The sequence below is a fragment of the Leptonychotes weddellii genome, chromosome 7 (genome assembly GCF_054177405.1).
Source record: "Leptonychotes weddellii isolate Sample4059 chromosome 7, ASM5417740v2, whole genome shotgun sequence".
Lineage (NCBI taxonomy): Eukaryota > Metazoa > Chordata > Mammalia > Carnivora > Phocidae > Leptonychotes > Leptonychotes weddellii.
Window position 1 is genome coordinate 132,576,748 of NC_138375.1, and position 13,071 is coordinate 132,589,818.

Consider the following 13,071-nt stretch of genomic DNA (forward strand, 5'->3'; position numbering starts at 1 on the left):
GCCTGCCCTCCGCACAGAGTCAGGGACTCCTCTCCTGCCCTCCTGGAGGGTGCCCCGTCCTCAGCACCCTCGCTTCTTGATTGGGAGTCTAGGCAGATTAGGTCCCTCCACGTTGCTTAGTAGGAGAGAGACCCCCGTTGCCTGTGGGGGGTCCAGCCTTCTGTCCTTTAATCCTTGTAGATACCTGGATAACGTGGTCAACAAGCAGAGTGTTTCTCCTCCTATCCCACACCTCCATGCCCTGCTGACTAGTGGGGATGACCCGCCAGCAGAAGTGGACATCTTCGACCTCCTGAAAGTGTCCTATGAGGTCAGCACCCTCTGGGGCTCTTTGGCCGGCCTGCCCCAGCTGGGCATGTGGGGGTGGGCAGCCGTGGCCCGGGGCAGTTCTCTGCTCTGTGGTTCTGCCTTATCTCACTGAGTCCCCTCCGGCCGGTAGAAATTCAGCAGCCTGAGGGCCGACGACATCGAACAGATGCGGTTTAAACAGAGGCTGAAAGTGATCCAGTCCTTGGAGGACACAGCCAAGCGGAGCGTGGTACGGACAGGGCTGGGCTCTGACGGCCGCAGGTTGCTGGGGGGTGGGGGGTGGGGCGGGGGTCGTGACCCAGGTGGGCTGCTCCTGCCCACAGGGCCAGGTACAGAGCCCCCTAGTCCAGTCGTGTGGGACTGGAATCCAGGAGTGAAGGTGCAAATTTGAGGAAGTGGGAGAGGCCTGGTCACTGTTTTCTGTTCCTGGGCTGGTCACTGCAAAGCTTCTCTGACCCCCCCCCAGCGCCTAAAGGCCAAGAGTCTTCCTGCTGTGGGCTGAGCCCTGAAGCCTGCTGGCTTCGCCCCTGCCCCTGGGTAGCGGCGCTCGGCCACCCCCCACCTATCCAGCCCACTGTGCCTCTGCTATAAGCCTTTGTCCTCTCCAACTCTGGAGAGAGCATTTATTGGGAAGTTCTAGGACACCTTCCGGAGAGCCAGTGCCAGAGTCTTTCCAAGGATCCAGACAGCAGTCACTACAGGATTGCCCCTCACCTTGTGTCCCTGACTGGGTGTTCAGGACAGAAAGGCCCCCCCAGCGCTCACCAAGAAGGACCTTGGAGAGTGTGGACTGAGTGGTGGGATGTGTGACCAGGGATAAGCGTGTGGTCCATACCTCCTTCCCTGAATGGACTGCCATCGAGGGCTTGGCCAGCCGGCAACCTCACCAGGATGGTCTGTGTTAGCCTTCGTCCCGTGGGGATTCTCTCAGAGACCTGGAACTTGAGAATCCGTCAGTACACGCTGTTTCTCTTTTCTTCTAGGTCCGAGCTATACCTGGGGACATTGGTTTCTCAATTGAAGAGCTGGAGGACCTTTACATGGTGTTTAAGGTGACAGCCAAGAGCGAGGGCAGACCCAATACCCCATCCTAGTCCCCTAAGTGCGTCCTTGGTGCAGCAAGCTCCTGCCAGAGGAGAAGTCGATTTTTATTAGCATGAGCAGGGAAGAGAAGGAGAAGCAGGTTTCCTGTGAGCAGGGAACCCAATGCAGGGCTCGATCTCAGAACCCTGGGATCACGACCTGAGCCAAAGACAGACACTTAACAGACTGAGCCACCCAGGTGCTCTGAGAAATTGATTTAAAAGCATCTTCAGATGCAGTTGCCACAAACCTTGTGTGGTAGAATTTAATCCTTCATGGAGTTTCGGCAGGACACTTTCTTAAGTGGCAGAAAATCCACTCAAGTAAGCTTACACAAGAGGGAATGCATTGGTTCATGTTACTGGAAAGCCTAGGAATTCACACCTTCAGGCATGGCTGGATCAAGGGGCTTAAATGTGCTGCCAAGCTCCCCTACCTCAGATGTCCTCTGGACTGGTCTTCCTACAGAATGGCAGGACTGTCGTCTGCAGCTCCAGGGTCATCCCGCTCTCTCAGGGGAAAGAGCCTTTTCTTTCCAAGTGGTTTTAACAAAAAATCCAGGGTTAGTTGTTGGACTAACTCAGGTTAGGTGCTGTGGCTATAGGAGGGTGTTTATTGTTGAGCCAAATCTAGGCCATGCGCCCACCCCACGGCCTGATGTGGACAGGAGGGGCTCTCCCAAAAAATTTCGGGTGCTGTTAACAGAAGAAGGGGAACAGGTGTGAAGAGCAGGCAGAAACAGCTAAGTCCAGACCGCCTGTTGTCGGTTACCTGTGGCCTCTGGTTTGGCAGCCATACCTGAGCCTTACGGTGGGAACGGTCCAGGCAGTGCCGCCTCTCACCACTGTGACCTGCTGTGGCCAGCAGCCCTGGGGCTGTGTCTCCGCTCCTGCGTCTGTCAACAAGAGGCTGATGGTGCTCGTGTGGGCGGTTCTGGGAGATGCTGTGTCGGGCCCGGTGCTCCCAGCCCCGGGACTGTGCGGACTCGGGACAGCGGAGCGGGGAGGACACACTGACCAGCTGGGCGGTCCTAAGCGCCGGGGCGCTGGGAGGCCCAGCCGTCTCACCACGTTGTGCCGCCTGCAGGCCAAGCACCTGGCAAGTCAGTACTGGGGGGGCAGCCGGCCCACAGCTGTGCGTCGGGACCCCAGCCTGCCCTACCTGGAGCAGTACCGCATTGACGCAAGCCAGTTCCGAGAGCTCTTCGCCAGCCTGACGCCCTGGGCCTGCGGCGCCCACACGCCAGTCTTGGCTGGGCGCATGTTCCGGCTCCTGGATGAAAACAAGGACTCTCTGATCAACTTCAAGGAGTTTGTGATGGGGATGAGTGAGTAGCCCCAGGGCCCCTGCTCAAGAGGCCTCCAGATGCCAGCCCAGCCAGTCTTCCCCCTGCAACAGCACCCCTGATATGGAAAGGGCAGTTTTCTCACTGGGAACATGTGGGGGTCCAGTGGGGTCCTCCCCTCCACTTCACCTCCCCCGGGCCAGGGCTGCTCAGCGTGGGTCTGGCGACCCTGAGAAGGGCAAAGCTCCGGGGCAAGTGGGAGGCCTGGGGCCCAAGGACCTCTCCAGGAGAGTCAGGCTGGGAAGGGGAGGGGCTCCAGTGTGGACTGGCCGGGGGGCTTTGGTGCCCTCTTGCCAGCAGGCCTCCTCACTGGCCTCCCTGTGCAGGTGGGCTGTACCGTGGGGACCTGACAGAGAAGCTCAAGGCACTGTACAAGCTGCATCTGCCCCCAGGTGAGAGCCTCCTCCCCGACCCACCAGCAAGGGCCTCTCGTGTACCGAGGGGGGGCTGCAGCGTCCCAAGGCACAGGCCTCTGTGGGCTGCTGGGCCTCAGGCAGCCCGGGGGGCTCCACATCCTGGCAGAGCGGGAGGAGGAGGCCGGAGCCCTGGGACGGGGGCATAACCTGAGAGGGAGTGTCTCAGGCGACTCGGCCTGGCTGAGGGGGACCCAGGTGGGTCACCGGCCGCTCCTGTTGATCCCCAGAGGCTCAGCCTGGGGGCACTGCCGAGGCCCTCAGAATGGCTGGGTAGCCCCGTTGTGCAGCCATGAACAGGGGCTGCTCTCCCTTGGCTTCTCTACACTCTGCCTGAGCCTCCTGGGGACACTGAGAGGCCACAGGGTGGGGAGAAGGGTGACCGGCAGCTGGTCCCCAGGCCAGATCCCATAATCTGTGGGTTCCCGCTGTGTGCGCCCAGCTCACCCTGCCCAGCATGGGGAGTTCTCCAAGATGAGGTTCCCTCGTTTTCAGGGGGGAAACTGAGACTCAGGCAGGTGAGAGTTCTAGCCCGGGGCGCTCTGCTCTGGGGTGGAGCCACCCTGGGTCCCTGCTCTTGTTCACGAACTGCCCCAGGGAGTCAGCGGCTGCGTCCAAGGGGGCAGAATGGTGTTTGGAACACCGGCGCTGTGCGCTCCCCAGAGGCCATCACTTCGTTGGCCCGGAATGCAGTTTTAAAGCTCCCCTGGGGGGTGGTTCTGTGTGGCCAGAACTGGAAGCCCCAGGCCTTGACACAGGTGATCTCACCTGGAATCCAACACGGGACATTGGCCTCAGGGACGCCTCCAGGGAAGGTGGGTGCCAGCCATGTCTGACTCTGCTGAGGGAAAGGCCTGGGTTGGGCAGACCCCACTGGGCTGGGGTCCTCCAGGTGAGGGCACGTGGGGCCACCTTTGCCAACTCCCGAGGCACCTGTATCTGCCTCCCGGAGCCCACAGCCCACACCCTGCCACCTCCCCCAAGTGCCACCTGTTCAACCCCTGTCATCCCCGACCGCACGGTGGGGAGAATGAGCCCCCCCCCCCACAGAACCATGTGGGTTCGAAACCCTGGGGACCACTTCATCACAAAGAACGTACCAATGTGGAACGATGCCCAAGATGCATAGAGTGAGAAGAGCAAGTCCCTTGTGCGTGGCTGGTGCCTGCGTGGCTGCCCGCAGGGGCCTGGTCCCCACAGAGTGCTCTGCACCCCACCAGCGGGGTGGTGAAGGGGGGGGCTGGCCATTCACTGGACTCCCAGCTGCACTGACCAGGTGTTTAGATGGGCTACATGTGACGTTCTCAAACACAACATGAAAGTCAAGAAAGGAACACTACCCGGGATCCGTGATCATCGTTACTACTCTGACCCCATGCCGTATCATGGGCCCTGGCAGGCGGCGGGGCACGCCACGCGGGGAGCCGGGCCTGCCCTCACTCACCTTTCCCTCTGAGCACAGCCCTGAGCCCGGAGGAGGCCGAGTCAGCCCTGGAAGCGACCCACTACTTCACTGAGGACAGCTCCTCAGAAGGTGAGCGCCGCCGACCCTGGTGCAGGGGCCTCTGGCCTTGCAGCCGGGCCGTCGTGGGGCCCCGCACAGGTAGCCCACAGCCCTTGGTGGGCTTGGGGAGCGTGCTGTGTTGGGGAGCCACGGGTGACGGCAACGGCCTCTCTCTGGGAGGGCCCCCCCCCCCGGGGTGTTCTCACTCCTGTTTCTCTTGTCTCTGCCTTCCTGGACCTTGGCTTCTCCCTCCCTCTCTCATCCACTCCTCTGCTCTCCCAGCATCTCCTCTGGCCTCAGATCTGGACCTTTTCCTGCCCTGGGAGGCTCAAGGTCAGTCCCTGGGGGTCAGGGGCACCTGCTTTGTGCTGGGCTGCGTCTGCCTAACACCCCCACCCCCCACCCCGCATGGTCAGGAGGCCTGGACACGCTTGGTCCCAGGGATGCCTCCTGTGTGGATGACTCCCGAGGAGGACCCAGGACCAAGCCGCAGCTTACTGGGGAGGAGAGGGGCGGCCTCTGTGCTTGTCGAGGGGGCTAGTAAATGAGGACGCATGGCACGGCACCGGGGCCTCAGCTCCGCGGCCGCACGCAAACAGTATTCCATCATCACGCTCATGGGAGAAAGCCCAGACGCCATCGTGGCCACAGTGTGAAACGGACAGGTGGAGGAGGGCGGTGGAAAATGTCCTCATGGCCTACATGACCAGGTGTTTAGATGGGCTTAAGGAAAGATATATTTGTTGAGTGCCTTTGTGAAGGCGTTCCTTGCTACATGTAAAGCCCGTTGGGGGCATCAGATCCAGGGTGATGGGGCATTCCGGGCCTGGGGTTGACTAAAACCCCAGCCTGTAAGTCCTCGTGGCAGATAGTACCCAGCAAGGATAATACACGGCCAAAAGAGAAACACAGTGCGTATCCAGATAGCCAAGGCAGGCCTGCTGGTGGTGTCAGAAGGCTTAATTTGAACTTGATAGGAAGCCTCAGGTGCACGATCCAAAGAAACAGATGGGTCTTCTGTTACACTCAGAATCTGGGAAAATCACGGGCCCTTCCCAGCTTTCCCCGGGGGCCCGGGGGTACAGAGCCCTGTCCTCAGACTGCACGCAGCCCCCGGCAGTGGGCCTCCACTCGGCAGTGAGAAGCCTGAGCGCAGAGAGACTCCCCGCCATCGCCAACAGCGCTGGGAGGCTGCCACCCACCAGGGTCCCCCGGCGGCCTTGTGGCCCGCAGGTCTGGGAGAGCTGAGCCACCTGCTGCTCCCCATGTTCATGGGCCCCACAGGGGACGGTGTGGGCCACCTCCAGCAAATGTGTCACTTTAAGAAATACGGTGCCCGGCACAGAATTCCCGTACACACAATTCCTCATCAGTCAGTGCGGTGGTTGGTGGAGGGTTGAACTGAGAATCAGGACCGCCTTGGGTTTGACCCTTTTCAGCAGACACTAGAGAAACTAGTTCTCGGGCTTTTTCTCGGCGAGGGTCGAGACTTATATTCCTTTGGCAGAGAGGAAGGCGGGTCTGGCGGCGCCTTGGTTCCCCGTAAGCAGGCGAAGAAGGCGAGCAGGCCCTGAGCTTCTGCTTCTGCAGGAGATGGGACGGGGCTGCTCACAGGCCTCCGAGGTTTGCAGCCGCAACACAGGGGTATTCCCTGTGTGCTTTCTCTTTTCCGGTTGTCCAGAAACACTACGGCAGGAAGAGCAAGAGGGAGGCGGAAACGACGACGGCCAAGAAAAAAGAGGTACAGGCAGGCCGTTGTTCCCAGTGCCGATGCAGATCCTGGGGCTCCTCCCTGCAGGCGGGGCCCCCACCCAGGGAAGCCAGCTGCCAGGGGAAGCCACGCTCATCAGCCCCAGGCCTGACTCTCTTGTCGCTGTGAATACACCCCCCACACCCCACTGCCACCTCATTCCAGGGCACCTGCTTTCTGCAGCCTCCACGTCCCTCCTTCGCCATCTTGGGGGAGACAGGTTGGGGCCCTCTTCGTCAGCTCAGGCCTTACCCTAGCATAAGAACTCAGGGGAGACATCCGGGTGTTCTGGAGTGTTCTTCCCACTGCCACCTCCCCAAATACCGGGGTGTTTCATAAAAGGGCCCAGGTAACCCTATGCCAGACAAAACTGAAACCTGCTCACCGCCTGCTACCGGCCTCCAGCTCGATCTGACAGATTTTTTTTTTCTCCCAATACACAGAGGAGAAGGGGACCAGCCCTCCCGACTATCGGCACTACCTTCGCATGTGGGCCAAAGAGAAAGAGGTTCAGAAGGAGACGATTAAGGATCTTCCCAAAATGAACCAGGTAGGCCCATTGAGAGCCCACAACAGACACTTCCGAGGCTGGGTTCCCCCCATCCAGCGGCTCCCCACCCTCCCTCCCAGTGCCCGCTGGAGGGTGGAAATTCGCCTGCCTACCTCCTGCACCTGCTAGTCAGACAGCAGTCAGGGACGATTCCAGAAGGACAGCAGGCCAGTTGTTCTGGGGCCTTATCCTGGGTGGTGTTTGCTGGCGATGGCTCGTTCACATTCCGTCAGTATCTATGCAGCAGAGAGGCAGTAGGGAAGGTGAGCCTCTGACACACAGGCCCACACGACCCCTTTACGAGTCATCCCCCCAGTGCTCCTGTTCCTCCCAGGCCCTCCCAGCTGCCGTGCTCATGCAGGCCTGCTCCACCCACCGCCCTTTGTTCAGGCGCTGGCCTCTGGGTCGGGAGCCCGGCATCTTGCCAAGGGTCTCAGCGCTGGCCGCAGCCTGACCACAGCCCTGCCCTGCCCAGAGAGGCACCTGCAGTCTGGGCGTCTCTCACCTGCATCCTGAAGAATGGGGTGCCCCATGGAGCGAGGCAGGAGGCCTGAGTGCGGTGTCAGACCTCCCCACCCCCTCAACGGACCCAGGCTGTGCTTGTTTTGTCCTCACCCTCCACCTGGTCGAAGATGAAAAACTCAAGGCGATTCTGAAACACACTGAAGAAGTCCTGTAGCCCCTGGGTCTGGGAAGTGGTATAGAACTCGGTCTGGCTCAGCCAGCAGCACTGTGATAGGGACAGGGAGAGGCTCCCAGCACTGTCTGTGCTGAAAGAAAGGCAGCTGGAAGAGAAAGCTCTTCTAAGGCTGTGTGATACTGGTCGCGTCGCTGTCCCTTTCTGCGCCTCCATGTCCTGGTCTGTGAAATGGGCACAGCAAGGCGCAGGCCTGGAGACCACGAACAAGACAGCCCAGCACTGGCAGTCTGGCTGATCCCAGGCCCGTCTGACCATCTTTCGCCGTCTCCCCACCCTTTCTCTGTGTCTCCCTGAAAAGGAGCAGTTCATTGAGCTGTGCAAGACGCTGTACAATATGTTCAGTGAGGACCCCATGGAGCAGGACTTGTATCACGCCATCGCCACGGTGGCCAGCCTGCTGCTCCGCATCGGCGAGGTGGGGAAGAAGTTTTCCGCCCAGCCAGGCAGGAAGCCCAGGGATGGTGCCCCCGAGGATGACGAGCCACCAGCCCCTGACCCCGCACAGGACCCAGCCCCGGAGCTTCAGCCTCCAGCTGCCGGTGACCCCCAGGCCAGAGCAGGGGGAGACAACCCCCTCGGGAAAGCGCCCCAGGAGAGCCAGGTGGTGGGTGACGGGGGCAGTGGCGAGGGCCGGGGCTCCCCCTCGCAGCTGCTGTCTGATGATGAGACCAAAGACGACATGTCCATGTCCTCCTACTCGGTGGTCAGCACAGGCTCCCTGCAGTGCGAGGACCTGGCTGACGACACGGTGCTGGTGGGCGCGGAGGCCCGCAGCCCCCCGGCCCCCACCCGCGGTGGGGGCACCGTCGACACAGACTGGTGCATCTCCTTCGAGCAGATCTTGGCCTCCATCCTGACAGAGTCCGTTCTGGTGAACTTCTTTGAGAAGAGGGTGGACATTGGACTCAAGATCAAGGACCAAAAGAAGGTGGAGAGACAGTTCAGCACGTCCAGTGACCTCGAACAGTCTGGAGTTCCAGGCTGACGGGGACCTGGCCTGTCTCTCTTCCTCGCCCCCTCCTCCCTCCTGTTCTGTTTTCTCCCTCAGGACGCACCCCTCCTGTTCTCCCCAGATGCAGTGAGTTGTAAATGGAAAAAAAGGCTGAACAGCCCCAGTTGGGCCCAGACAGAGGCTCCCAGCCCCCTCTTCCTGCCTGCCTGGTGGGACCCGCCTCAGTCCCTGTGTCCTGTCAGAGGCTGTCCGTCCTGGCCTGCTTGCCCAATGCCTCTGTGCCCCGTTCAGTGGCCAGGCCACACGGCACCTTCCACTCTGGTGCGGGTGGGGGGGGGCGGTCCTGCAGCTGAGTACTCTGGGGGGCTTTCCTGCCATTTGGCACCAAGCAGGGGATCCCGTTGGGCATCAGGGTGCTCTCTAGGAGCCCCTGAGCCCCTGGCTGAGGGACACGGGCACAAAGTGTCTAGTGCACCGGGGCAGATGCCGTGCGGGCGTTACTCTAAATGCTCTTTCAGCTCGTCAGCCTCACCATTAACCTTAAAAGCACATCCCTCAGGTCCTGATAGATTTCCTTATATTCATTTCAGTTGGCTGAAAATCACACTGTGCTCAATGCCTTAATAAACCCCCGAAAGAAATCAATACCATACTGTGTACAGAGCCTTAATGTGGCCTCAGCTACTGCTTGGGCTTCTGGCTTCTTCCCAGGCAGGTGGGGGCCCAGGCCATGTTCTGGAGGTTCTGGGCACTTAGACCCCCACAGGGGTGGGGCTTCAGGCCCCCAGGGAGAATGAGGGAGAGTCCCAAGCACCTCAGGCACAAACAGCCTGGGTCCAGTGGGTGCAGGTGTTGGCCTGGGCTTGGGCTGCAGCAAGCACTTGGGCTCAGCAAGTTGCTGTGGGGCCACAGGTGACAGGCTGAGCCATGAGCACCCCCTAGCTTTGTAGCAAGAGCTGATCATCAGTGTCTAGCGTTCACCCCTCTCCCCACCCCTATCACGTGGGGCATCTCTTCTACTGAAAGATAAATCTGAGGGGCGCCTGGGTGGCTCAGTTGGTTAAGCGTCTTCCTTCGGCTCAGGTCATGATCCCAGGGTCCTGGGATCAAGCCCCACTTCGGGCTCCTTGCTCGACGGGGAGCCTGCTTCTCCCTCTACCTGCAGTTCCCCGTGCTCACACGCTCTCTCTCTCAAAAATAAATAAATAAAATCTTAAAAAAAAAAAAGGTACATCTGGGGCTGGGGGTTTTTCCTTTTTTTTTTTTTTTTTTTTGTAAGTAGGCTCCCTGCCCAGCCTGGAGCCCAGTGTAGGGCTTGAACTCACGACCCTGCGATCAAGACCCTAGCTGAGATCAAAAGTCAGATGCTTAACCAACTGAGCCACCCAGGTGCCCCTGTTTTTGTTTTTGTTTTTTAATTTAATAGCTTTATTGAGGCATTATTTACATGCCGTAAAATTCACTCATTTTGAGTTATAATTCAATGATTTTGAGTAAATTTACAAAATTGAGCGACTATCACCACAATGCAATTTTAGAAAACTTCCATCACCCTCCGCCCCACGTGCAGCCAATCGCTGTTCCCACCCCCAGCCCCAAGCAACTGCTAATCTACTTTCTATCTATAGGTTTTGTGGCTGGTTTTTTAAATAACGGTCTCCATGATTTTACCTTGTTCACAACTGCTGGGTCCCATCTCAATAAATGCAGCAAAACAACATCAAGGAAACTGAATAACTGCTTTCTTAACAACAACAAAATGTCGTTAATCAATGTAGTTTCATTCCTAGTATTTACACAAACTGACCACATGCTTTGCCATAATTTCAAAGGGTTCGTATCAGAAAGACCATATTCTTGGCCATAATGAAATTAAGTAAAGATATACATAAAAATCCCACAAAGTTGGCAGTTTTAAGTCTTAAATCATAATTAGATTTAAATAATGTGAAATTTGGATAAGTATTTTACATATCATGTAGAAGTCTAAATGTAAGAATATGCCAAAGAAATTAAACAGAAGAATATAAAACAGGAATCTAGCCTTTCATATGATAAAATAATATACAAAAATGTACAACAGTACTTTCATCTATTAATCATTCAACCTGCAATGACATTCAAAATAACCAGAACAGTAACACTAAAAAATAGATGGATAATACAAGTAAAGCTTTAAAAATACTTCTCTTCTGTAAGTAAACGTAATATTTTAAAACTGCTTACCAAGTGATGTTATGCCAAAGCAAGTCAATTTTATAATTCCCAAGAAAAGTATATGAATTTTTAAAGATTACATATTTATTATAGAAAGGGAAAAATACAGAAAAGTAGAAAAACAATTTTCCCAGTATTTAAGATTACTCAATATTTTTGTGTTTATTTTTTTCTGTTTTTTTGGGTTACAGTAAGCGACCATCTTTTTCAAACCTGAACCCATACCACATACGAAAAAATTTTAAGATTTTAGAGAGAGAGTGCATGCACATGGGGGGGAGGGGCAGAGGGAGCAGGAGAGAAAGAATCTGAAGCGGACTCTGTGCTCTCGCTGGATCTCACAACCCCGAAGATCATGACCTGAGCCGAAATCAAGAATCATAGCTTCACTGCTTCACCAACTGAGTCATCCAGGTGCCCCATGAAATTTTTATTCTGCTCTTTTCATTAAGCATAAAACATTCTTTTCAGATGCCTTCTTCTTTCAGCCACAGTAACTCGAACACGTGAAAATAAAGACCACCCAAATGAGAACAGGGACTATATATCTAGAGCTTGCTATAGAAAAGGAGTCAGCCATCATTCCTTGCATTTGGCAGAGACTCAAAGGTAGAGGAGTGGGAAAGCCTTAGCGTGAAAACAAGGGAAGGCTTAAGGTGTGCTCTGATTAGAGGCTGTTGGCCTGGAAGTGGATGCTGGCTACCTTAAAAGGGTGTCTTTTTTGTTGGTGTGAGGAGTGTAATTGGCTTTCTCTGGTTGGTCCTGAGATGAAGAGGGAAGTGCAGAATATAGGGAAATGGGCAGTTATTGACCAAGTCCTGTCTGCTCTAGAGGTTGTAGGTTGGCTTGGGGGGCGTTGGGCATTGCTTGCTATAAAGGTTGTCATATGTGGTCTGGCCACAGTCCGTTTGTAAATCCATCCTCTCATTTTTTTTTAAGATTTTATTTATTTATTTGAGAAAACCACAAGAAAGCGAGTACGGGGCGGCGGGGGTGGGGGGGAGAGACGGAGAAGGGGGGCTGGATCTTAGGACCCCAGGATCATGATCTGAGCAGACGTCAGTTGCTTAACCGACTGAGCCACCCAGGAGCCAGCCCCTCAAACAATTTTTTAAACTAATTTGTTTTTTTCTCATATAGGATACTGTGCAAAATTTGGAAAATATAAACAATTTTAAATCCTCTATAACCGTAAACCCTCCACCCCGCTCCTGGAAATAAATAATGCCTGGTTTTACCTAACTCAAATTACGTGCTCTTCGTAACTTCTCTGCTTTCCATCAATACACATGCCGGCATTTGCACGTCGGACTCAGATTCTCTGTAATGGACCTGCGTGATGGCCCATTTTGGGTTACAGTAAGCGACCATTCTTTAGCACGTCTAATTCCATTTTCCTGTTATACGTCAGTGAACACTCGTACACAAATGATAAATCTGGGTGAGTCAGATTATTTTCTTAGTGTAGGGTAACTGCCAGATCGTCTTCCGTAATGGTTTTTCCATCTGACCCTTCTCCCAGAATCCGGCAAGAAGGGTTCCTCTCCCACATCCTTGTCAGGATCCGGTGTTGTAACGCTAACAAGATGGTTTATGTTATGGGCACGCGGGCTGGCGTTAGGGTGCGTCCCAGAGCGGCTGGGACAGAAGGGCTCCTGCCCCCCAACTTTCCAGAGTGGGTCGCCGTGGGGCTTCCCCGGGGGCGCTGGTTTCGTTCACAGCCGCTTCTCGTCTCCGGGAAGCGTGGGGCTGGTGAGCCACCCCCCGGGATCCTGGATGCCGCAGCCCTCGGGGTGCAGGCTCAACGGCTACCAAAGGCCGCCTCCGCCCAGAGGTCCCGCGAATTCCAACCCCGAGCCCCAGGGGCTGGGCCGGGGCGGGGAGGCGCCCTCCCGCTCCCTGTCTGCGACCAGAAGCAGCAGACGGAACGGCGCGGACAAAGGCCGGACCCGGAGTCGCGGCTGGACGACCTGCCCTTGCAACTTCAGTCTTCCCAGCGAGCCGCAGCGGAGACGCGGGCTTAGGAAGAGACGGGGGCCGGCCCGGCCCAGACAGCAAGTCGGTGACCTGGCTGACGCAAACCCCAACAATGCCGCTGAGCTCCCGGGTCACGGCTACAGGTACCCCCAACGAACCGCCGAGACGGTCGGCGGGCTAGAGAGGCCCGAACGCCTCAGTGGGAGGGGGCGGAGCGGGGGCGGGCCGAAGCGCAGAGCGCACGCGCACGCGAGGCGGCGCGGGGGTCTGG

General features: G+C 56.7%; 1 protein-coding gene across 1 annotated transcript; it reads left to right on the forward strand.

Moving 5' to 3' along the window:
* On the forward strand, positions 1-10,335 carry LOC102728333 (TBC1 domain family member 9B). Its single transcript, XM_031035173.2, has 10 exons — positions 1-310; positions 440-538; positions 1,293-1,361; positions 2,479-2,719; positions 3,064-3,129; positions 4,613-4,684; positions 4,937-4,987; positions 6,336-6,395; positions 6,848-6,954; positions 7,953-10,335. Exons 2-10 carry the CDS (start codon positions 476-478, stop codon positions 8,637-8,639), a joined length of 1,416 nt encoding a protein of 471 aa, XP_030891033.1. The 5' UTR covers positions 1-310; positions 440-475; the 3' UTR covers positions 8,640-10,335.
* The last annotated feature ends 2,736 nt before the right edge of the window (positions 10,336-13,071 follow it).